The 26,888-nt window shown below is 39.2% G+C and overlaps 1 protein-coding gene across 6 annotated transcripts in view; it reads left to right on the top strand.

Moving 5' to 3' along the window:
- The first annotated feature begins 2,085 nt into the window (after positions 1-2,085).
- NRP1 (neuropilin 1) overlaps positions 2,086-26,888 on the top strand; it is a 165,004-nt gene continuing 140,201 nt past the window's right edge. For 2 of the 6 annotated variants that reach the window (XM_087947105.1, XM_087947107.1), the window contains exons 1-5: positions 2,576-2,855; positions 2,975-3,125; positions 3,348-3,455; positions 3,845-3,934; positions 7,103-7,277. In XM_087947105.1, the coding sequence (XP_087803231.1) occupies positions 3,868-3,934; positions 7,103-7,277 (242 nt within the window). In that variant the 5' untranslated portion in view covers positions 2,576-2,855; positions 2,975-3,125; positions 3,348-3,455; positions 3,845-3,867. Of the gene's footprint in view, positions 2,363-2,575; positions 2,856-2,913; positions 3,126-3,347; positions 3,456-3,844; positions 3,935-7,102; positions 7,278-26,888 lie in introns of those variants that run through there. The other 4 variants (XM_087947106.1, XM_087947108.1, XM_087947104.1 and 1 more) reach the window with 3 other exon arrangements.

Genomic DNA, 26,888 nt, shown 5'->3' on the forward strand with positions numbered 1-26,888 from the left:
CCACCACTGGATGGAGGAAACCAGCCAAAGAAATTCTGGATTGAATAGAATAGAATAGAATAGAATAGAATAGAATAGAATAGAATGGAATGGAATGGAATGGAATGGAATGGAATGGAATGGAATGGAACGGAACGGAACGGAACGGAACAGAACAGAATAGAATAGAATAGAATAGAACAGAACAGAATAGAATTTTTTATTGGCCAAGTGTGATTGGACACACAAGGAATTTGTCATGGTGTAAATACTCTCAGTATACATAAAAGAAAAGATACATATGTCAGGAGTCGAGAATCATAAGGTACGACACTTAATGATAGTCATAGGGTACAATATGCAATCAATCAAAGCAATAAAAGTGGTCCAGTTGTGAAAGAGAAAATAATTCCAGCAAAAAAATATTCCCAGGCAATTCTTATGGAAGAGGCAATTGGTCAGGGTTCAGAATGCTACTAAAATCCTCCATTCTAAATTCCATGCCTTCCTTCTGGACACATGACCAAAAACGGAATCTATGCAGTCCACTTGTTTCTATCTGCACACAGAAGTGCAGATTGATTCAACACAAGGGAGAGCAGAAACACACCCATACATAAACACAGATGCAACACATATCTCTCACACAGAACCAAATGCAAACACTTCCTATAGCCTTTGCTGCTGATGGAGCTGGAAAGAATTGCAGGACCCATGCTCTGCATGCTTTTTGCTAACTTGTTGAATCTGGGCAAGGAAACAACTACCAGTAACAACAAACTAACTTCCTGATTCTGGGGCAAACATTTTCATCAACACAGCTTGATTTAGATACTGGTCTTGATGGATCTTCAGCCAGGAAATGCCCTTATCTGCTGCAGTTGTGTAGCTTTAGTTACATCCATTCTTTCATCCCAATTCTGTGCCTTATGTTGCAACACAACAGAATCTGCCAGTCAAAATCAATCTGCATATTATACTCTTAGTGGGCCTGAAAAAAATAGTTTGATTCTGTCACCCTTTGCTAAATACATTAATTTCGGTTTTTGTATTTTCTTTCTTCTCTTGCTACCAGCCAAGATGAAACTCCAGAGTGGTGTTTCTCGGCTTCAGCAACTTTTAAGATGTCTGGATTTCAACTTCCAGAATTTCCCAAGAATTGAAGCCTGCATATTTTAATGATCAAGGTTGAGAAATACTGCTATGGATTCTTTGTACCCCCATTGGCATCCATCATCCCCTCCATCAGTCCCTTACCTCTAGCGATGCAGGAAGATGGGCACGCCCTCTACTCTTCCTCCCCGGTGTTTCTTTGACTATTTCTGCTCCAGATCTACAGTAATATCTTGGAACTAGGCACCCAATCTCAAGTATTTATCTTTAATTGAGAATAATTGCCAGGTCTGGTTGGGTTTATCTTTTTAGTGTTTTACATTGTTTATTGTTTTATTGTTTCAACTTTCATTCTTCTATCCGCCTGGGCGCTGCCCTTCCCTAACTGAGAAAGCGCTAAGGAAATATGTGGCATTTCTCTCCGCAGAGCCCACCAGGAGTGTGAGTGTGTGTGTGTGAGAGAGAGAGAGAGAGGCGGGAGGGGGGAAGGGGGAGAAATGTGCGCGGTGTCGCTTCGCCTTATCCTTGCCATTTATGCTGACACAAACAGATTTACACGCGCGCACCTTCCACAGTGATCCGCCACCTCAGTTGCCATCGCGGGCGATATTCGTGATTATTTGAAAGAACGGGGGGAAGCAGCCATGAAGTGGGCGAGCGGAGGGAAGTGCTCAGTGGCGAGCATCGGAGGAGGGGTCCGTGAGCAGAACACGCCCGATCCCCGCGGGCCATAAGGCGCCGCCAGTGAGTTAGGAGGCGGAGAAGAGACTAAGGGAACAAACCTGAGGCAGGTGTGAGATGCTGGAGAATTGCCAACGTACAAGGTGTAGGCGGCGGTTCTTCCCTCAGAGTACAAAGCTTCTGCCCCGGGGGTTTGGTCGGGGTGGGATGGTGGGAAGAAAACTACGGGGGAGCAATTGGCGAGGTTGCGAACAGGCTGTGTGCTTTCAGGCTCGGGGTCAAAACTGGAGGCGTAACCTAGGGGCGGATACCGCTGAACTGGGCTTGACAGAAGGAAAAAGTGGAAGGAGGACAAAGCGCAACAGCGCACAAGCTTGAGGCCAGGCTGTTAATGCCCGCGTTGGTCGAGGTCGCGGTGGGGCGCACTGAGCTCTGAGTGGCTGGCAGCGCATCCATTGGTGAGAGCCAGACGGGCGCCAAAGATCTACAGGATGGCGAGAGTCCTGAAGATGCTGCACTAAAGCCGATCTTGCGCACTCTTAACCACGGAGGGAGCGGGGCTAAGGGAAGAGACAGTGAGCCCCTTCAGGTAATGGGGCCGTTTGACACCTTTGGAGAGCCGCGCGGAGATTGAGAGCACGAATCCCATAGCTGGCTCGGACTTTCTTCTTTGGGCGCTGAGTAACCATCTGACACCAGGAGGGGAAAGAAGATGACCCGCCGACGGGCCAGCAGAATGCCTTGAAATACCCGCGTGGGGTGATCGGCTGGCAGAGTAGGTGGGCGTGTTGGTTTAGACGGCAGTCAGCCAAGGCGTGATCTGGGAGAGGGTTACTTCAGACGGGCGCTTCAAGCCGCGTCAGCCTCACTTCGCTTACCTGCTCCGCGAAGACCCCTGCTTCTTCGGAGGCGGTCAAAGAGCGGAGCAGGAGAAGGCGCCTCCTCATCGCCGGCGCACTCCTGCCCGCCTCCCCTTCTTCGGTTTCGTGCTTCCGTCGGTCCCTCCCTCTCTGTCTCCAAGCCTCTCCACCCCTTTCTCGGTTTTCCACCCATTCACCCTTCGAGTAGATTTCGGGGCTTTGGTGAATGTGGATTCTTGTTTCGGGGGGGCGTGGGGGCGGGGAAGGGGTGGGGACTCGGGGCTTTGGAAATAGCGTCGGGTCCTCTCTTATTGCCACTGATTTGAGCTACTTCTCCATAGGCTGCAGGAAGGAGCCGCTTGGCACTTCTGCCACTGTTCCCATCGCCGCTGCCAGCCGCTTGGATCAGCGAAGGCAGAGGCGGCGTCCCATCACCGAGGGGCTTTAGGATTGCAAGTGCCCGCCGCGTTTGCAGGGCACACGAGGCGTCAGGTCAGTCACGAGCGAGCGAGCGAGCGCGCGCCGGGTCTGGGCGCTCGAGCTCCCCGCGGGCAGATCCGTCTTCCTTCGGGGGGTCGCCAGAGTAGAAGGTCTCGCGCCCCTCCTTCCGCGTCTGGCGAGACGGTCGGGAGGTGAAGAGGGCAAGAGGGAGGGGAGGGAAGTTGGGGGGGAAGTCGCCTCTTGCCTTAACAACTGTTTTCTATTCCTCCTCAGTGCTCTAGGCAGGCGCCCTGCTGAGCCTTTCCCTGGGAGAGTTGTGCAACCGGCTTAGGAGAAGAAAGTGGCGAGGATTTCCGCGCGCTTCGTCCATCTGTGCCGCGGGTGCGATTTCCTTGTTAGTTTTTCCGCTGTTGGCTCCCCCCCTCCCCCCCCCCATGTTAACCTCTATTTGAACATGGCAAGGACAGTATCTCCTGGAAATGGATTCAGTGTGGCAAAAAGCACAGGAAACCAGAGCTAAATGACAGGATGCGGGCGACTTAAGGAGATAGTCGAGAGAGAAAAGGGAGAGAGAAAGAGAGAGAGAGAGAGAGAGAGAGGAGAGAGAGCGCGCGCCTATTGCAATCGACAAGACCTTCTGGTGCTACTACTACAATTGTTGTCGGCTGAGTCGGTTTTCTGTTTCTTTTTAACTGCCCGTGCTGAAGGAGGATTTAAGATCTGAGCGGAATTGCGCGGAGAGATTGGATAATCTTGTTCCCTTTCTTCAGACCTCCTGTATCCGAAGCAGAAGATGGCCTGGGGTCTACTTTTGCACTCTGCAGCCCTCATAGTCGCCTTCGGCAAGGCTTTGAAGAGTGGTAAGTGACTCAAGATCACTTTCGGTGCATCCAGGTTGCTATCTGCAAGTTGGAAATCCCTTTGCCTGAGATGATGATGATGATGATAAGCCAATCTTGGAACAGGTTTTAACTGTATTGGCTAGAAGGAGAGGTTGATGGATAACATGCTGGGTGTTCATCTAGAATTACACCTAATCAACACACTTAGTCTTTTAGCCCTTCCTTTCTGGCTCCATATTCTAATGCAACATGTAACACTGGGCTTATAGCTTTCACATAATAGCCAATGATTTTAATGTTTCCTTCCCTTGGCAGTTGCACAAGATTGTCCAGAAAAATTAAACAGATGAGTATTTCAAATACCCAAGTATTGTTTCTGAGGAAGTGAAAGCTAAGGGAGATAGGAATATATAGATATATAACCATCTTTGCTAATAATGCAGGTACAATTTCACTCCTTTATACTTATGAAATGAAAAAAGGCTTGAGTTTACAGACTGCTTGTTTCAATGCAAGGAATATAAAGCATTCTTCTTCAGAGGCAACAGTTCTAAGAAAGAATTATCTCAAATAGTCTTCATATCTGGCCTTGAGGCAATGCTTGATATCAACAGTTTCAAAACAACAAGGGCTTCTGACACAATAGCGGTCAGGCATCTGGAATATCTCATTATGTTATGCATTCTTTAAAATGTTCTTACTTTAGGAGTGGCTGGCATTTAACTTGCAAGCATGGAGTGGGGAAATCACCTGGGTTTTTCCTCTCAGAACCAAGTCTGAGCAATTATTAGCTAATAACTAAATATTAACCTCTCTTGACTAGGATTTCGATCAAAGTAATTAAACGAAGGGACATCCTCCACTGTACTTCTGGTGGTATATTGTTTTAATAAGCAACTGCATGTAGTGTGTGTGTCTTACAGGAACAGATTTAAATCACATGTTATGAAGGAAATTAATCTTTTTCCAATATGAGGAAGTTGGCTAATTTGGTCAAAACTCAACAAGTTCTCTTGTCTGCTTCTTCAGTAACATCATTACAGTAGGATCTGGAAATCAGTTTGCTGGGAAGTATTTGTACTTTGGATGCCATGATTCAGTTTCAGATCTACAGCGATATTTTGGAACTAGATTTTCTCTTTCAATTGTCAAGTCTTTCTTTCCAGGGATTACAGTTTCAGGCTGTGCATCTTCAGTAATACATGAATAGTACTGAATTTAACTGGGATGTATAAAACAGAAGAGGCTCATTGAAAGCCTTGTGGAGTGAGATGTACTAAATGTCTTTTTGCCATCAAATAACATTCTTTGAAGAGCCCAATCTAGAAAGAAACTACAATGCTACCATTGAATCTGAGTAATTGTGAGCAAAATATTTTTAGCTCCACTGAAGTCATTGCAGTTCTTTGGATCTGCAACAATTCAACAGACCCACGAGTGCCAGATTGTCTTCCTCTGTCCAGTTCAAGTGTCTGCAAAATTAATTCATTAAACCTATTTAGAGCTAATGGTCCAAAATCATTAGAAACTGCTTCTCTTAATCAAGTAAAAGAGAGATTTCACAGAGCCAGAGAGTATTAACGGCCCACATTATCTTATTATATCACTTTCCCAGGAGATAGCGATTAAAGTGTTATTGGTAGTGAGTCTACTAAATGTTTCCTGGAGTGACTCTGTCAAGTGATTCACTGGTTTATTTCAACCATTTCACATATTCCAGATTATGCCATGTTGTTTGCAGAGTATTAGAGAAGACTTAATGAAGCAGGATAGTTTTCTTCCTAAGTCTGCTGCAGATGGCAAATCATGCCAGATTGTCCTTCCTGCCACATGCAAGAGGTTTGCAGAGAAATATCATTGGCTGCTCACTTTGAACTCCTAAGGACAACATCTTTTGTTCTCAGGAAAGACACACGCTATGCAAACTGCCAAAGCAGGGATAAATAGGAACATACAACCAACTCAAAAATCATAATTTGAGTCGGATTTGAGTTGAAAATAAACCATCTCATTCTCTTCTAAATTATAGAAGATGTTTCCTATAATTGACATAGTTGGTGATTTGGTGTACTCTTTCTTTCAAACTGACCTGGTTTTCTATAGTGAAGTTCTGTACACTGATAATTTCACGTTAAGAACTATTGATAACCATTTTCATATCACCAGATTTCTCTTAGAAGGAGGATTCCAACCAGTGTATGCCATTCCTGGGAAAATGTTATGCATTGCAAGTGACACATGTTTGATTCTGTGATGTTAACAGTCCATAATTTTTAAAACTAACCAGTGCAGACTTACAGTAGCAGTAGCAGTATTGACGTTGGAGGTTAATGAGATTCCTTTTCTTCCATCTTTAATAATTATTATATAAATTGTAGTTAATCCTAACCTATAGTTGTGAGTCAGAGCACTTTTACTCAAGGAGAACTCGTGAGATTTGAAAGACAGGGGAAGGCAGGAATTTCGTAATTGGAACTAAAGTTTGTTTTCCTTTCCTTTCCTTTCTGCTTTGCTAACCCTTATCTGCTCCCCAAGTAGCTTAGGTGGGGGGGAACTTCCGTAATGGAGCTAAGTAAACCTTTGCTGCTTTAACAATGTGCTTTGTTGCTGGGTAGTCTGGACCTCTGGAGCACAGATAACTTCAAATTGCTTAGATTTAGTATCTGATAAACCAGAAAGAGAGGGATGGTGTAAACAAGCCAGATTGTCTAATGACAAAGAACAGGCTCATTATCAGAAAGCAGGGAGGGGGCAGGCACTGTATTAGCTTCAAGTTGCTCCCTGTGTAAAATTTGATGCTCAATATCATTGTAGCTACATATTCTATACTTAACTACTTGCTATTATAGTATGCTACTATGAGTACTGTTAGTACTTTCTACACTGTAGCCATTAGGTAAAAAAAACCTTAATATCTTTGGGTAAAAGATACTTGGTAAAGCTACCCAGTTTGCATGTATTTTTAAAAATGGTGATCTGAAAGAAGGTGAAGTTATTTATCTTGTTTACAGAAAAAAAGTTTCTATAAACAATTGAATAAATAGTTGTGCAATCTATGGGAAAGGAAATCTATTAGCTTGAGTCGACCAGAGCTGAAGTACTGAATGGCCTATTATTTATAAGATGGATCGATCGAATGATGTGATTTCAATGTAATACATGTATGTTTGTGTGTTTTAATTGCAGATCGATGTGGAGAAAACATACAAATTTTAGAGCCTGGATATCTCACCTCTCCAGGCTATCCTAATAGTTATCATCCGAGTCAAAAATGTGAATGGTTGATTCAAGCTCCTCAACCTCACCAGAGGATTATGATCAACTTCAACCCACACTTTGATTTAGAGGACAGAGAATGCAAGTAAGTGATGTTGGTCTGTAAGGGGAACCACAGCACCATCTAGTGGACAAAAGACAACCATAATGTCTTCTTCAGGGGGTGGGGAGTTGAAACAGTTGATAAGTGTGAAATTATATGTGCAAAATTCATTTCTTGGTGATGTGGTTTCAGATTGGACCATGTGTAAAAGCAAGTGCTTATTTCATAGTAGGCACTATATTAGTTGTAATCTTAGAATCCATTTGCTTATTTTGTTGGGAACTTGGGCCAATTATCAGTTATTTCTTCTAAAACTTGCAGAAGGGAAAAGGCAATTGCTCATTTTTTAAAAAAAATGTTACAGTTATGAAAAAAACAAAATAAAAAATAAGCTCACCTTATTGATTAATTATAGCTCATTTTTTGTTTGATGGCAGTGATCATATTAATAACAGAGTGGAACAAGCCTGAGTATACATATGTGTATTGCTGTATATGTATTTTAGAGATTTTCCTTATTGTAATTAGAAAATATTGGTGTACTGTCAAGAAAAGTATATTGATTAACAGAAATGATTTTTCAATATGAATTTCTGAGCTGAGAATTTTACAATTGTACTGATGAGTATATAGTTTACAGAATGCAATGTACAAAATGCTTTATAACGCTAACATCTAATTAAAAGTTAGTTGTGGTAAAAGTGTTTTCAATTATTAGATCGCTCTTTATTATAGAAGCTCATTAGGTGACTTTCAGCTGGTATTTCAGTTTTCTTGTTGTGAAATAAATTAAGATAATCACACACTTGCACTTTAAAGAAACAGTACAATGTAAATGTAATAATAAATAGATCAAGCGATCTAATGCTAAAGTAGCATTAATTCTGAAATCAGTGTGAAATAATTTATTTAAGCAGTACTCTCACAACATTGACTGAAAATAAACAGGTATTCTTAGTTTTCAGTGTGGGAAAATGTTCTATATAAAAATGACTTGAGAACTAATTTGCTGAGTTTGTAAGTAAAATGTGGAGAACCATTAGCTTCCAGATGTTGTTGAATGTTCCCAGCAGCCCTGACCCATATAATCAGTTTAAGAGGTGCTAATATTGTAGTTAAGCAAAAATTGGAAATTCACAGGTTGCTTATAAAGATTTTGTTATACATGATGTAGAATGTGACTTTCATGTGGTAGCATAGTGGTTAGAATGCAGTACTGTAGCTAACTCTACAGCTAGTTCGATCCTGAACTAGCTATAGCTAGTTTGATCCTGATTGGCTCAAGGTTGACTCAGCCTTCCATGCTTCCAAGGTTGGTAAAAATGACCCAGATTGTTGACAGCAATACGCAATACGCCAACTCTGCAAAACTGTTAGAGAGGCCTGCAAAGCACCATGAAGTCTAAATGCAATTGTAATTCAATGTGTGAATATGCTCAAGTCTTCCTGTGAGATAGAATGTGATCCAATTGAAGTTGTGAGTCTTCGTACTCTGTAAAAGACCTTATGGCATAAATTAATAATACTTCCATTGTTACAAATGGGATGAAAGATAATGATTTGTCACAAGCCAGACACTTACCTTGTTTCTGACTGGGGACTGTTTTTGTTGCTTTTGTTACAAAGCTGGAGGACCAGATTCAAAATCTTTGAATGGATATAGTGATTAAATAAGGAAACATTTTGCATTAATGATCCTACCATTAATAGCTCCACTTTTAGACAAAGTGAGGATGTGGCCTCAAGCAGTAAATGTATGTTTTGAAGGGATACCCTTTCTTGCATTCTTGCATTTTATCAATGCTTGGTTTTGTAAGTTTTTTAATAATACACTCTACTATACTCAAGGGACGCGGTAGCTCAGTGGCTAAGACACTAAGCTTGTTGATCAGAAAAGTCGGCAGTTCGGTGGTTCAAATCCCTAACACCACGTAATGGAGCAAGCTCTTGTTACTTGTCCCAGCTTCTGCCAACCTAGCAATTTGAAAGCATGTAAAAATGCAAGTAAAAAAATAGGGACCATTTTGGTGGGAAGGTAACAGTGCTTTCTGGGTTTAGTTATGCCAGCCACATGGCCACGTCTTCAGACAGCGCTGGCTCTTCGGCTTTGTAACGGAGATGAGCACTGCCCCCTACAGCCGGAACCGATTAGCACGTATGTGCAAGGGGAACCTTTCCCTTACTATACATGGGGCTACCCTTGACTTGAAGATACAACTTATCCGCAATGCAGTCCCATGACATATTGCAATGTGCTCTGCATGTGACACCTATTCTCTACAATCTGTACCAGTTATCAGAGAGTTTCCAGATGGTGCTGGTTGTCATCTATAAATCATTTGCAAGGCATGACCTGATTATCTACACAACTGCTCTTCTTTTCTCCAATTGTCTTTGTCCTGTAAGATGAGATGGAATGGGCATGTCCCACATCTCTTCCATTAAAAAAGGTTTGTGGTTTCACAGAGGTGTACCTTCTGGCTTCTGGAATGCCATCCTTTATAAGATAGATCATAGAATCATAGGCCTGAAGGGACCTCAAGGCAGGAAACCTTGTATCAAATGGTTGTCGAGTCTATTTTTTAAAACCTCCAGTGATATAGCACCCACATCTCCAAGTGGCAAGCTATTCCATTGATTAATTGTTCTTCCAGTTGGTAAAATTTCTCCTTAGTTTAGGTTGAATCTCTCTTTTTTGTCCTAGTTTTTGTCCTGCCTCCTGATGCTTTGGAAAACAAATCAATCTTCTCCATAACAGCTCCTCAAGTACTGAAAGGCAGCTATCATGTTACCCCTAACTATACCTACTTCCCTTAACTGTTCATCATATGGTTTATTCTCCAGACCCCTTGTCATCTTTGTTGCGTTTCATTGTACATTTTCTATGGTCTCGGGCCCTTTTTGTATCGTGATGACCAGAACTGGATGCAGTATTCCATGTGTGGTCTCCTTAGTGGGGTATAAAATTGTATTATCACTTTTCGTGATCTAGATGCTACCCCTTTGTTCATGCAGCCAAGGTCTGCATTGGCTTTTTTGGCAGCTGCAGCACACTGCTGGCTCATCCTTACTAAGACACCTAGATACTCTTCCAGTTATTACTGTTGAGCCAGGTGTTACCTATTCTATAACTGGGCATTTGGTTTTTACTGCCTAAGAATAACTTTAAAACCTGGCTTTTTAAACAGAACATGAGCCAAGAAGTTTTGTGATCCTGCCAAGTGATGACTAATGAAGGTTGTTCATGGCCAAACTGATGTTTTATGTACTTCCTCATGGCATCATTTCATTTTTATAGCTTCTGCATTCTGATGGTGTGTTTCTACTGAGTTTTTAACATAAGGCACCTTGAGTCTTTCTGATTTTGTGGCATTTTAAGTGTAATAAATAAAGAACACGTGTGGGAGGAAAACTCTATATAGGTTGCCTCAGGAAGCAAAATTTCTGGCTGGGCCTAGCTAATGAACAGACTGCAACTTCTGACACAGGTAAGTGATTGAATGATTAGTGAGCGGGAACTGTAAAACAAGGCTACTTGGTTAGGGTATTTGGCAGGTGGAAGACAAATCACCTTGATGATCTAAATTCGATGAAAAGGAGGTTGAATCTGCCATAGAAATAGTCTCTAACTTGTGACCACAAGTGGGACCAAAATTTCCATCATAAGTCACTGTGGTCGAAAGTCAAGTCATAACAAAATTGGACCTGAATTTAATAACAGTTTTACAGCAATAATAAGTCACCATGGTCATTAAGCAAATCATGCAGTCATTAAGTGAATACAGCTTCCCCAGTGAATCCAACAAAAAAGTTGCAAATTGTAATCTCAGGATGCTGAAACCAATCATACATAAACCAGTTGAGAGTATCCAAACCACAAACACATGACTGAAGGCTGTATTGCAGTGGTCATAATTGTGAATTTAAGTCGTAAGTGGCTTTTTTGAAGGTTGATGTAATTTCAAACTGTTGTTAAAATGAGTAGTCATAAGTGAAGAACCACTTGTATGGATCAATGGAGTCACAGTTGCTAAATGTGACAATTGGGAAGCTTTTAGTATGAGCTTTTTAAAGAAATTTTTAAAGCTCCTGTTCTCTCAGTATCTCTTTTTCCCGCAATTCAAAGAAGAAATATAAATTGTTGTAATATAAATAAGTTAGTATTTATTTAGAGAAGCTGCTGGGTGGCAATGTAACAGTATAGTAATTGAGATGTTATATTATAGCACTGCATGACCATCCTGTAGAGGTAAAAAGTTAACAAACTTGGCTTGGTGTAGGTGTATTGCACCCATGGGCATAATGTATTTCTTCTTTTCTGCAGGATATTTTCTCCCTTTAGTGCATGTTTTGAAACCTAATTAGTCTCTTTTTTTTAAATTCCACTCTAATTGGGCAGTTTTGTTGTCAGGCAAAGGTAGATAATTTTACAGCTTTGTAGGCAGACCTACTTAAATCGGCCTTTCATTGTACAACTTAAATGCTTCCTGTGTTATTTTGTGTTCCATTTTAAATACGGACCCTTTGACTTTCACATTACGACAATTAAACTCAAATGAAGAAATTTGTGTCAAAGGAGCTAATTTGTCAAAAAAAAAAAAATCTATTCCTTCACAGGAAAATTTAAAAACTCTGTTCAAAACATAAAGAGCCTCACAGTTTTCAAAAATTGCTATTTCTTTTTGCCAGATTCTATGTGGTGAGATACGATATTAGTTCATGTATCAAAAAATCTTGGGTTTTTAGCATTAAGCAACCTATTATTTTCCAGTTCTAGCTTTTGGTTTATTATCACAGCTGTATAGATAAAATATATAATATTGCAATCAAAGCAGTTGATGTTTTAGTTTCAAAACCCCCATGCTCTTACACATGAACAAATATATGTGTGTGTGTGTATGTATATGTATATGTGTGTGTGTGTGTGTGTGTGTGTGTGTGTGTGTGTATATAGCCTCAAACCAGAGATAACAAATTACTGCTTTTGATGAAAGGAGTACAAATAAGAGTTCATGTTTATTGTTAAATCTTGATTGCATTTGCCCCTTAATAACAGTTATGGAGACACTGGAAGGTGATGATAATTGTCACACTGAAGCTGTCTGAGAGCAGCTACAGCCCTGCCTGGGTCTGAGCAAACAAATTCAGGGGTTTTCCCAACTGAGACTAAACAATTGTCTTGTTTTTATTTCAGTCTGGCTTCAGTAACAATCAGGGTGTTGTGTTTGCTGCTTCTGTTGTCTCTTTAATCTCACTTTAATGCAAATCTGTTTTCCTCCCTTTTAAGCTGCTTTCATGTCTCCAGGAATTTGTATCTGAATTTCTTTTCATTTCACTAGCCTCTGTTCCTTGTCTGGGCGCAGTAGGTCCTTTATGCTTATCTTTTTTTCTTGCTTCTTATACAGCCTTTCTCCTTCTCCGTCCAGAAATGCCTAATCCCCACTAGGCTGCAGTCCCTCCCTCCGCAGTATCCTCTACATCTTCACTTTTTCATCTTTTATTTCTCAGTGATACCCTGATTTGTACAACCAGACTTGCCCCATAACTCCAAAGGGTTATTCGCCAAGGGATTGGTCTCCTTACAGTACAAGCAGTTAATTGAGAAGTTACAGGACCACAGTCTTTCTAGAAAAGGAGAGGGGGAGAAACCTCTGTTATTTATAAAGCTAAACAGTATTCTAAAGGTACAAAGGAGGGAAGGGGGAGTGAAGCTGTTCCAATGTCTTGTGAATTTTCAAAATGCCTTATTTCTCCAAATCCATTTTCCCTTTGAATTTTTAATTACAAATGTGGAGGGCAGCTGGTCGAATTGCTCCCCAAAACATTTAAACTTAAAGGCCTTACCTTCATCTTGTAATCCGTATTTAAAACAAAATGCTTGAGGATTCTGAGAAAAAAGAAATTTATGATCTGGATCTAAAGTTCTGACATCACCCTGGTCATGTGGCCTCACTTTAGGCGCTTGGCAGCATGGCCATATTGACAGGCACTTGCACGATCCCACAGTCACATAACCACATTCTTAATTATGGTTTTGCCAAAAACCAGCACTTACTTCTGGTTTTCGGCAATGACCAGCCATAGCCAACAATGACTTCACTTAATGACCATGGCATTATTCAACAACTATGCACTTATGACTACATCACTCATTTAATGACTGCCACAAGAAACATTAAAGTGGGTCAATCATTCAACTTACCTATTTTGCAACTATTACATCTGTAATGATCAGCTTCCATTAGGATCATAACCTGAGGATCATCTGAACAGGCAGTGAGTGCACGCAGTTTCTGGAATAGTGATAGAGGTATCCTCAGGAAGATTTTTAAAAGTCAAAATGGTGACTACACAATCAAAGCACCATTGCTGCCAACATCCTGAATTTTTTTTTGTAATCTCTGCGCCCCCCACCCCGCACACACACACACATACACATACACCTAGAACAACAGATATCAGATTGAGCCGTTTGATTATATTTAAGATGTTTTTACATTATACTTTCATAACTACATTCCAATTTTGTTTCTTTGCTCTTCCTTGGATAGTCTTTGGGTAGAATGTAATTTTAAAGAGCTTGTGAAAAAATTTTATCATATCATTTTTATGCAGAAAACTATGTTTATAATTGCCTTTGTGAATAGAAAGCGATCGCTATGTTTTATAGAGAACCAGCATGGTGTAATGCTGAGGTGAAGAATTCATATCAGGGCGCTCCACTTCAAGTCTGCCCATCAATCATGAAAGCTTCCAAGATAACTTTCAACCAGTTGCCATTTCTCAGGCCAACTTATCTCACAGGGATTGTTGTTATGGGGTAAAAGGAAACTATAAATCAAGGAAAGAACTGTTTGAAATAAGAAGAAAATAATTGCAGGAATGTTCTGAAAAATGTTGTAATCCACAGACCTGCGAAGCAAACTCTAAACCTGAAAAACATAAACACTATGTACAGCAGGGGTATCATACTTGATTTCATTGAGGGCTTCATCAGGGTTGTGTTTGACCTTGTGGGGAGCGTAGGTGGGCATGGCCAGGGGGCGTGGCTAGATTGACATCACTCATGTCAGAGGCACCTGTGGTGGCCCAAGCACTCCTCTGCCAGTGAAACCGAGCTCTGTTTTCACTGGTAGAGAATTGCAGGAGAGCGTTGCAGCCAAAAACAGAGCAGCCCTCCTGAACTCCATTTTTACTGGCAGAGGCACCATGAGCTTGTCCTTTGCTGTTTCCAGTGAGGCCCCGCAGGCCAGATCTAAGCACCCTGCAAGCTGGATCTGGCTCCCAGGCCTTGAGTTTGACACCCCTGACCTACAGTGTTAGAATGAAATATTATTTTAAATAATACACATGAATGGAATTCAATCATGTAATGTTTGTGATATATTTATTTTCATTTTTGAAATTTGGTCTTAAGTCAAGATGGTATAATATATATTTTTGTATTGATTGATTGCATTTTATTGCTATTGTTTCTGAAGAACAAGAGCAAATGTAGCTATAATGAATAGAGGAAAATATTTTCAATGCTTATGTTTTCATGTTTGTGCCTATTGCAAATATTTTGGGGATGCAAACTAATAGAGTTTGTTTGCTCTGATACATTAACAATATATATTCTTTAAAAAATTTATTCTTTAAAATTTTATATCTGAATAGTAAGCAAGAATGTCACTGATTCACAGGCTTTTGGATTTATGGCTGTTTTCCTGATTTCCCAGCAATGCAAACTATCAGTGTGATAATTTATAATGGTTTGTGACAAATGCTGCTGAGCTTAGAGGTGTGTGGTTATATTCAGATCAAATGTCATCAACTAGGGAGCAATAAAAATTTCACAGACACTGGGTTAAAAACATTAAGAAAATGGATGTGAGGTTTCAGACAACAAAATTTTACCAAGTAGAATGGGATAACTAATGGAAGTCAAACAATGGTTTTTTTGCAAACAAACTATTCTTTCTGTCCTACAGTTAACATTATTGTTTTATAGGTAAAAATTATTAATATTGAGCATGTTTAATTGACCATAGCTTAGATACTTTTTGACATTTATTGAGTTTGCATGCCATATTGCCAGATCAGTTCATACAGAAAATTCTGTATGAGTTCTGTATGGGTTTTGGAAATATTGAAAATGTAACAGGAATGGTTCAACCGTTAATTGTTCCTTAAATTGGTTTAACAAGGATAAGTTACATAGCTGAAATTAAAGCTATAGAAGCATTGTAATCAATTATAGCTCTTTCAAAAAGAACTATTATTAAATATGCCTGTTTTTGGGTATTTTCCCACGTCATAGTAGTGGTGCTTTTAAAGTTGTAGCAACGTTTCAGCAGAATCTCATCTGCCATCATCAGGCTTCTGTATTGTGTCCGTCTGTGAGTCAGACTTTTACAGTGGTTTCAGATTTAAATTTGGGGCAGCCTATTGCTGTGCCAGAATGGTTTTTTCTTCATCCTGATTGGTTGGGAGTCTTGGTCTGTGTTTATTGGTCTCGGAGTTTGCTGTGTTCTGCTTGATTGACCAATAAACACAGACCAAGACTCCCAACCAATCAGGATGAAGAAAAAACCATTCTGGCACAGCAATAGGCTGCCCCAAATTTAAATCTGAAACCACTGTAAAAGTGTGACTCACAGACGGACACAATACAGAAGCCTGATGATGGCAGATGAGATTCTGCTGAAACGTTGCTACAACTTTTTAAAAGCACCACTACTATGACGTGGGAAAATACCCGAACAAAGCTGAAGGCCATACATGTAAGTACCCACGAAAACTTAAGAAAACATATATATATATACATACATACATACATACATACATACATACATACATACATACATACATACATATATATATATATATATATATATATATATATATATATATATATATATATATATATATATATATATATGTAGATGGGTCAAAAATATAAAACAGGTGCTACAGTTAGAATTCTGTATCGGAAATCCACTCAGTATCATTTACTGTTGGGCAGGAGTATGGATAACATAATTTGCTATAAATTAGTCTGGGGAAAAAATTCTAAAACTCATAAAACAAGGTAGGCTTCAAGACATAATGGAATCAGAGGAAATATTATAAAGGTTGGCACGGATACTTGTGATGACCCAATAAACCTTTTCTGATTTAGTTTAACTAGACTGAAAATGAATTCCAACCCTTGTTTATTCTTTTTTCAGCCTCCATTATAAATCACCAAATTATTCAGCCAGAATACTAAAAACTTTCCAAACAATTCTGTAATACACAGTTGAAACATTGACTGATGAAGGCTAATCTGTATTGTTGATGTTTGCCAATTTAAGATACAAGGATGTACATGCTGTTTTCTATCTACTTTTCCCTGGAGTAATTCTGAGGACAACATACTTGTGGAGTCAGAGCCAAAAGTGGTTGGCTCTCTCCAGAACCTCTTTCTAAAAACCCCTGTTCTGATCTAAAACTCTTATTCTTAGTTCTTTGTTCATTCTCTTTCTTGCTCATATAGCAGCTATCAAACAAGGGATAGGTCATTCTTGTCAGAAATCTGAACAGTTTGCTTGGAGGGTGTTTTTTAAATTAGACTTTGGCCAAAGAAAATATGCTGTAGACAACATGTTAATTAGAACTATAGGTTCATCATAAACAACAACAACATCACATATTTCCTTCTAGAGGACGTTTTTACCATATTAAAACAGGGCTTGTCTGACAGGTTACTCAGGGAGAGAGCATGAATAACAGATCAGTTTGAATTCCTTCATCCCTCATTTTATAAATTGAATCTGGGCTATACACTTAGCTATATTCAACACATAGTTGGAATGAGCCCAACTCATCAGGCAATCTGTATAGTGCTGTCTGGTTGCCCTGTCCTTGCCATTTATTTACCACTACTCCAATTTATATGTAGTACACAAAATGTAATTAATGCCAGTCAACTTGATTTTTTAAAAAATAGGTCTTGTCAAACAAACCTGATTTCATGTTGTGATGAAATTAAAGTTTGGCTGATGATAGTAACAGGGTTGATATAATGTCTTTTGACGTGTCCATATGATATATAACAGCTGGTTAAACAATCATACTCAGTGGGTGTTCATTAATCAACCTGTTGGGCGGTCTCAAATTGGATGCTACAGGTCTCTGTTGTAAGGGTGTTTGATCCAATATTTTTATATACAATCTTATATACAATGTGAGGAAGGATTGCTTATCATATTTGCAAATAACATAAAACTAGGAGGAATAAACAATATTATAGAAAACAGATTTAAGATACAGTAAAATCCTGTCAAGTGGGAACCATGTTTAAAATTATTTATAGGAAGTAAAACAGACATACTGTAAGCCTTTAGCACAAAGAGAGAAGGTTAGCAAGGCAGTTTGAAACTTAGTGCTCTAGATGTTCTGGAAAAGTAGCTAAAGATGGAATTCCTGAGAATTGGTCCAACACAACTGGCAGCATCAGATTGGGAAAGACTTCCTTCATGGATAATAAATTCCATGTGACGCAATTGTGAGGGAGATGCTAAAAAAAAATAGTGTAAATTTCAACTGAATTAACAAAGCCATGATGTCCACATCAAAGGAAATAATAGTTTCACTGTGTTTTGTATCAGCCAAACTAACTTTTATACTTCATATTCTGGATATTTCATTTGAAGAATATTGACAATCCGAACTGCACCCAAAGAAGAGGCTCCAGGATGGCTAGACTGAGAATTCTAACATTTAAAAGATTGTCAGGTAGAAGATAGTATAGTAGATGAGAGATGGGAATAACAGAAAGCCAACATTTTATCATGCAAGGATCTTCACCTCATGAGGTAGGAAAATTAGGAAAATTTGAGATTCTAGTGGATCATTATAAAGAACATAAACCTATTTGCCCTTGTTTCAGAGTTTGTCTTTTATAAACAAGTGTTTGTAAAGATATTTTAACTTTGACATGATTGAAAAAAAATCTGGTAATTATATTGTACAAGTAATCCTCAATTTATTAGTACAATTGGGAGAGGAAAATTCTTTGTTAAGTAGTGCAACGATTAAATGAGGCAACATGTAACCATATTTGATTTAACCTTAGATCATAAATAACAGAGATGGAAGAGACGTTGGAGGTATTTTAGTCCAACTGCTTGAGTAGGAGACCCTATACCATTTTGGACAAATTGTAGTCCAATCTCTTCTTGAAAAATTTTCAGTGATGGGGCACACACAGTTTCTGGAGATAAGTCATTCCACTGATTCTTCTCACTGTCAGGAAATTTACCCTTAATTCTACATTAATTACATTACATTACATTACATTAATTCTATATTGAATCTCTTAATAATCTTCCACCCATTATTTCTTATCCTGACTTCAGGTGCTTTGGAGAATAGATTGATCTCCTTTTCTTGTAACAGTCCCTCAAATAATGGAAGACTGTTATCATGTTACTCTAATCCTTCTCTTCATTAAAACAGACATACTTAGTTCCTGCAACCTTTTGCCATACCGTTTAATCTTCAGCTCCTTGACATCTTTGTTGCTCTTCTTTGCATTCTCAACATCTTTTTTATATCATGGTCACCAGAACTGGACAGTATCCCAAGTGTGCACTTACCAGTGTGATATAAAGCAGTAGTGTCATATCACATGATCTTGATATCATTATTCTGTTGATGCAGTCTAGGAAAGGTATTGGCTTTTTTGGCAGATGCAGCTCACTGCTGGCTCATACTTGAGTAATGGTTCATTAGGACACTTAGATATCTCTCACAGTCACTACTGTTGAGCCAGATACTGTTGTGGCCCACCAGTGGCCAGCAGAGCTGGCAACAGATTCAGACAGTAAGAAAGTTGGGGAGACACATGAGCCAGTCCTAGAGTCTGGGGAAGGCTTTGATAAGTGTTCTTCATTGGAGGCAGAGATGGGGTCAGGGCCATCTGACAGCTATCAGCTGCCTTTGGGTTGGACATCAGTGAGGCAGAAGGACAGCTGGATCCTGTTCACAGTGTAAGCATGTGAAGAGCTGCCAGAAAAAGGGAACAGCCAGGAACAAGGGTCAACTTAGGAGTAAAGCCAAGGACAGTGAATAGCCCCTCCTATAGGGAAGAAAAGAGGAGCGAAAGGGGAGTGGGTTTTGCAGGAAACAATTAGTTCATTTGAAGATCTGTTCCTGCATTCTTGCCTAGTATTGTCTGCTAGAGTGAGGCCTCTGAAAGATATCAGCCTGGCATCTCTCAAAGTCTGATAAAGATCTGTAATTGTGAAATCTTGAAATAGTGTTGGCTGGGACTTTGCTGGAGAGGAATTCACTGAAAACTAAATAAAAGGGGTTTATTGGGACGAGGAGTTGGCCTGGTGCTGTTGGGGAAGCCTAGGTCAGAACAGGTACCATCTATTCTGTACCTGTACATTTGGTTTTTCTTGCCTAAATGTAAGATTTAACTTTTCTCACCACTAAATTGCATTTTGTTGGATAAAGCACAGTGTTCAAGTCTGTTAAGATCCTTTTGAGTCTTTCTTCTAAATTGTTAGCTTCTCACCTCCGCTCACCCAGCTTGGTGTCATCTACAGATCTGATATTTCTCTTTTGTCCCTTTGGCTAAACCATTTATGAAGATGTTGAAGATATTGGGCCTAAGACAGAACCTCTTCCACCATTTAGATGTAGTTCATTGAGTGCAGTTGATCTATCAGTTGTGGTATTGTCTGTAAGAAAACTATGTCCACAGTGTTTTTCTACTCCACCAATTTAGTCATTTTGACAAAGAAAGCAATAAAGGTTTATTTGACATGATATATTATTAACAAACCCATGTCAGCTTCTAGAAATAGCTTTGCTTGTATCTAGTTGCTGGCAAATCCGTTGCTTGATTATCTTTTCCAAAGTTTTTTCAGACTGTTAGGTCTGTAGTTTCCTGGATCCATTTTTTTTACCATAATTGAATACTGGAACTGCTTCAACTCTTTTCCAGTCCTCTAGTAGTTCCATGAGCTTTGAAAGATTTTATTCAGTGATTCTGATATTTTTTTCCCCATTCGTTAAACAAGACATCACATATCTGCAATTTGCAATGTTCCCTACTGGCTTTCCCATTGACTTTGCTTGGTGGAAGCCAGCTGGAAAAGTCACAAATGGCAATCGCATGGCTGCAAGATGCTACAATAGTAGTAAGTGTGTGGACCAGTCATAAGTCACTTTTTTTAGCATTGTTGTAACTTTGAACAGTCATTAAACAAACATTGTAAGTTGAGAATTACCTGTATTCCTGGATCCTGCTTTGAATAGACTAGAACACTGGACCATATCTAACAAAATAAAATTCAATGTAGAGAAAAGTAAAGTCCTACACTTAGGCAAGAAAAAGCAAAAGTACATATACAGACTGGGTGAAACCAGGCTCAATAGCAGTAACTGGGAGAGGGATCTTGGAGTCTTAGTGGACAACCAGTTAAATATGAGCCAGCAGTGTGCAGCAGCAGCCAAAAAAGCTAATGCAATCCTAAATTGTATTAACAGAGGGATACAATCAAGATCAAGGGAAGTAGTAATACCACTCTATAAAGCCTTAGTAAGATCACACCTAGAGTACTGCATCCAGTTTTGTTCACCACATTATAAAAAAGATGTTGAGACTCTAGAAAAAGTACAGAGAAGAGCAACCAGGATGATTAGGGGACTGGAGGCTAAAACATACAACAAACAGTTGCAGCAACTGGGCTTGGCTAGTCTAGTAAAGAGAAGGACCAGGGGAGACATAATAGCAGTCTTCCAATATTTGAGGGGCTGCCACAGAGAGAAAGGGGTCAAACTATTTTCTAAAGCACCTGAAGGCCAGACAAGGAATAATGGATGGAAACTGAACAAGGAGAGATTTAACCTGGAAATAAGAAGAAACTTTCTGACAGTGAGAACAATCAACCAATGGAACAGCTTGCCCTCGGAAGTTGTGGGAGCGCCATCAGTTGAGACTTTCAAGAAGAGATTGGACTGCCATTTGTCAGAAATGGCGTAGGGTCTCCCGCTTGGGCAGGGGGTTGGACTAGATGACCTACAAGGTCCCTTCCAACTCTGATTATCTGTTATCTGTTATCCGAATAACATTATTTTATTACATATTCAAACACTGGAATACAATGGAAAGCCTCCATTGTCAAACTTTTTAAATAATGTTTTGCTAACTATTCATATATAGCCTGAGCAATTGGAGAGGGAGTTAGATAAGTTTCAAATACTGACAATTAAAATCTTCTTCCCATGCAGATACTGATTTCATTTATTCAAAAATGCAACAACTAAGAAACATTTCAATAGAGCAGAAGTCAGACTACAGAAATAAAATTTAATAATACCCAAACTACTTCCACTGGTATTTATGCATAGTTTCATTGATTATGGTAGATCTAAATTCAAATATATGGAAGAATTTATTTATTTATTTATTTGATTTATCAGTTGCTTACAAGATAATAGGTATAAGTATTTACATAGTTATGAATACATGAAATGGGTACATATAAGAAAAATAAGAGAAACAATAGGACAGGGACGGTAGGCACGTTGGTGCGCTTATGCACACCCCCTACAGACCCCTTAGGAAAGGGGTGAGGTCAATAGTAGACAGTCTAAGGTTAAAGTTTTGGGGGTTTGGGGAAGAAACTACAGAGTCAGTTAGAGTATTCCAGACATTGACCACTCTGTTGCTGAAGTCGTATTTCCTACAATCAAGTTTGGTGCGGTTAACCTTGAGTTTGTATCTATTGTGTGCTCTCGTGTTGTTATGGTTGAAGCTGAAGTATTCATTGACAGGTAGGACATTGCAATGTATGATTTTATATACCATACTTAGATCAGACTGAAGACAGCGTAATTCAAGGTTTTCTAGGTCTAGAATTTCAAGTCTGGTGGCATAAGGTATTCTACAACGAGTAGAGGAGTGGAGAACTCTTCTTGTGAAATATTTCTGGACTTTCTCAACTGTGCTAATATCAGATACATAAAGCGGGTTCCAGACTGATGAGCTGTATTCAGTATTGGTCTAGCAGATGTTTTGTATGCTCTAGTTAGTAGTGTGATATTACCAGAGAAAAAGCTACATAGGATTAGGTTAACAACTCTTAATGTCTTTTTGGCTATGTAGTTACAGTGGGCTCTAGCACTTAGATCATTAGAGATGAGTATTCCAAGGTCCTTTACAGAGCTTGTATTTTATTTTCTGATTTTTTTGCCAATATGTAAGACAGAGCATTTATTTGTTGAGATTTGAAGTTGCCGTTTATTTGACCATTCTGATACATAGTCAAGATCTTTTTGAAGGGTAGCAGTGGTATTGAACAGCTTTACATCATCAGCGAAAAGAACGCAGTTGCTCTTAATATGATCACAGAGGTCATTTATGTAGAGTATGAAGAGAGTTGGTCCTAGAACACTGCCTTGGGGGACACCACTATTGACAGGTACAGAATTTAATAGGACACTCCCAATTTTGACCATTTGTTGTCTGTTTGACCCGAATGCTTCTATCCAGTTATGCAGTTGTCCAGAGATACCATAAGATTTTAGTTTTAGGAGTAGTTTGTCGTGTACCACTGAATCAAAGGCTTTACAGAAGTCTATGTAGATTGCGTCTATTGCTTTGCCCTGATTGAGTTGTGTAGTCCATATGTTTTTGTAGTGTAAGAGTTGAAGATTACAGGATATTTTTTTCCTGAAACCAAATTGTTTATTGGAGAGTAGGTTGTTTGTCTCTAAATGGAGGATATTGGATTGGTTAATAATTGATGCCATGACTTTACAGGTGACGCAGCATAAGGAGATTGGTCTGTAATTTTCAACTAGGCTGGGGTCTCCCTTTTTGAAGATGGGGATGACCGTGGCTTGTGACCATAGGTTAGGCAAGGAGCTGGTCCTGAAAGATTTTTCAAAGATTATGCTTAGAGGTTCGGCTATGGCAGTGGATAGCTTTTTTAAGAAGTAGGCACATATTCCATCCAGTCCAATAGATAGAGATGGTTTTAGATTGCATAGTGCTTTTTCAACATTTTCTTCCGTAAAATCAATATGTATTAGATCATTGTAGTTGTCTGTGGGTCGGCTAGGAAATACTGGGCATGATCCATTGCTGTTTACAAATACTGAGCTGAAGAATGTATTAAAGATGTTGGCTTTGATGGTGTCGTCATTGCAGTCTTTACCATTAGGTCCTTTCAGGGGTGGGATGGACCTTGAGTCTTTTAGTTTGTTGTTTACAAAATTGTAAAAAGCGCGGGTGGAATTGGTGCATAGAAGGTTTTCCTCTTGTTTAATGTGATAATTGGTGCATTCAGTCTTTATCTATAAATTTTTGTATCGGCTTTTGAAATTGGCAACATGACCAGATTTGTTTTTCCGCCAGAGTGATCTCTTTTTGGATTGAAGTTTCCTTATTGTTATGGGTAATCTGGTTTTTTTGGGGGGGGGTTGTTGTTGGTACATATAATTTGATGACTCTTTTGACTTCAAGTAAAAATATGTTGTAATGGTCTTCAACAGTATTGCATCCAGTGAATAGAGATTGCCAATCAAGGGATGAAAGATCGTTGTCTATAAGATCATAGTTGCCTTTTTTGAAGTTATAATTGGGGATTACGTCATTGTGATGATTTTTGTGTGGGCGTATGTTGAGACAAAAGTCAATCATATTGTGGTCACTGCTGGAAAAGGTTCTTTAGTTTGTATTCCGTAAATTAAATTCAAACTATTGCAGAAGATGAGATCGAGGCAGTTGTTTAGTCTAGTGTTGTTGGTTACTAGTTGTTCCAGTCACAGATTTGTAACAGCATTGTCGAAGGTTGTGTGTATGGGTTCAGTTGTACATTCATTTGGGGTCCAGTCAATATGAGGTAGATTGAAGTCACCAAGAAAGATAAAAGCGTGTGGGCAGGATGCTGCCCATGTTAGTAGTGTATTTAGCTTGTTTACATGTTCGATGTCATAATCAGGTGCTCTGTAACATAGTAAGAATCGAAATGTGATATTTAAGGATAGTTCACAGATGATGGTCTCAGGAAGAGCAAGGTCCTGGGTAACTTGGATGTTTTTTAGATGTAAGGACTTTTTATAGAAGATAGCAACACCACCTCCTCTACGAATTTCACGATCTCATTGGTAAACATGATAGTCTCTTATTGTGGTAATGGAGTCAGGGAGAGATGTGTTGAGCCATGTTTCACAGACAAATATGATGTCGAATTTAGCCATATTTAGTAAGAGGAGAAATTCAGGTATTTTATTTGCAAGGCTTCTTGCATTGAATAGCTTGCATTTAAGGCCAGCAGTAGTTGGAATTGAGGTAGTTAGGGGCGTACGTGCCTAGTCTTGGGTGATGGTGGATTGGTTGAGGTAGGGTTGTGGCTGAAGGTTAAAGCTGAGTTGCGGGTTGTGTGGCTTACTTTTGATACAGTCAGCATGGTAGTCAATGTACAGGTCCTTCTCTCCATTGTCTAGACGTTTTTTAAGTTCAGTGCGGAGTACACGGGAGCGGGCATGTTGCTGTAGGGTTAGATCAGGGCGACAACGGAGCTTCTTATGGTTGGTGTTGGTTTTGGCGAGTGAATTTATAGTGTAAATGAATTTACGCTTCCTTGATTCATTTTTGCAAATGACCCTGCAGAAGCGTGGGCCACAGAGCCGTCTCTGTTTTTGAGCTCTTGGCCAATGCGGGAAATGTCAAGTATTTCATCAGGGAGATGGTTGATGCTTGATAATCACTGATGATGTTTCGGACAGTTGTGATGTCATCATTATCATTGATGTCCTCTAGACCAAATAAGATGGCGTTTGGACGTTTCCGTTCACGCTCAACAGCTTCTCTGATGAGGATTGGGATATCAATATTTGTCTGGCTTATGTTTTTTTGTGGATTGGGTTGTGGATTGGGTTGTGGTTGTTGGGTAGAGATGTGGTTTGGATGTTCAGGTTTTTGCGTTGTGTCTTTTTTTTCAAGGTTGGATAATCTTTCTTTTAAGGTGTCCAGGGATGCTATTATGGTGTCAAGGGATGTTATTCATGTTTCAATGGTATCAACTCTTTCCAACAGATCCAGTTTGGGTCTGCATGATTTGCAGAGATATGGAAACTCATTGGATGATTCTAGGTATTGAATCATTTGCTCGGGTAATCCCAAGCAGTCATGATGAGCGTATTTGTTACATAGAGAACATTTGATGGAGTTTTCATTATCCTTTAGAGTTTTGTAGCATTTAAGGCATGTGCAGGAGTCTTCTGTTAATGTTAATTTATCTGTTAATGTGTCTCCAATTAACAGAGTTGGGAAAGTTTCGTGCAGGTAGTCCTCAACATATGACTGCAATTGGGACCAGAAATTATGTTGCTAAGCAAATTGGTTGCTAACTGAGTCATGCTTGATTTTACAACCTTTTTTGCCAAGTCTCTTCAGTGAATTAGTCAGTTAAGTGAATCATGTGATCCTTAAGCAAATCTAGATTCCCCCTTTACTTGTCAAAAGTTGGCTGGGAAGATCATGACTGGTGATCACGTGATCATATGTCATAAAGCATGACATTTCCAAAATTGTTCACATGACGGTATGAATGCTGCAATGGCTGCATGTGTGAGAACCAGTTGTAAATCACCTTTTTCAGTGCTGTGGGAACTTCATTCACTAAATGAATGGTTTTGAGGCCCACCTGTTCTAAATTAGCATAGAGAGGAACATGTAAAATAAAAGTGTTGAAGTTTATAATATATACTATATAAAAAGGGGGTCTCAAACTCGCATCATCACATTGTTGTCACGTGACATTGCAACTTTTCCCCCTTCGCTAAAACGGGTGGGCATGGCCAGCACATGGCGTATCCAGCCTGTGGGCCATGAGTTTGACACCCCTGATATAAAACCTGGAGAACAAGAATTCAAAAGCAGAACAAGGGTTGTAATGCTTTCCAAACTGAAAACTTAGTAATTGGACTTTTTCTTCTCCCATAATTATGCTTTTTGGTGTTGGTTTAATTTAAAAAAGCTTTTCTTCCATGTGCTGGAAAAAGATTTACTTGCTTAAACTGTAACTTGTTGCAGTCTCTGCCTGTTAGTGATTATAATGAATCAGTCTGCATTACATTGGTAAAAATAATACAATGAATTTGTTTGTTATGTTGGTAATATTCACTAAATGTTTTATTAAATTCTCTTTAATTTTATGTTCTTCTGTGTAAGTTTAAGGTAATAAGCTCATAGACTTACAGAGTGAACATTGTCCATGCACACACAATATACCCATTTCTACAAACGTTCCAGGGATAAATCTAGTAATTAAGCCATAATAGTCATCTTAAGCTGATAATTAGATATAAAAAAGAACACAAGACAGGATTAATGTTCAGATCATGTTCCAAATACTTCTTAATTGTCTGTTTGTAATCAATCCTGATTACAGGAGGCTGTGATTTGGCAAACAAAAAGAATTTGAAAGCTATTTCTATATTATTTTTCTATTTAGTTGGCTTGATTGTAATATTTAGCTTGGATTCCAGGGGCATACTATCAAACAAATTTGGCTTACCATCTCTGGGAATTTTTCAAAAGAACACTAGAAGTCTGCCTAAAGCTCATAATTTTAAGTTTTTAATACAATATTCCTCAGAGCT

This window comes from Notechis scutatus, chromosome Z (genome assembly GCF_049901735.1).
Source record: "Notechis scutatus isolate UNSWTSFEM ecotype Mainland chromosome Z, rNotScu1.2, whole genome shotgun sequence".
In the NCBI taxonomy this organism is placed as follows: domain Eukaryota; kingdom Metazoa; phylum Chordata; class Lepidosauria; order Squamata; family Elapidae; genus Notechis; species Notechis scutatus.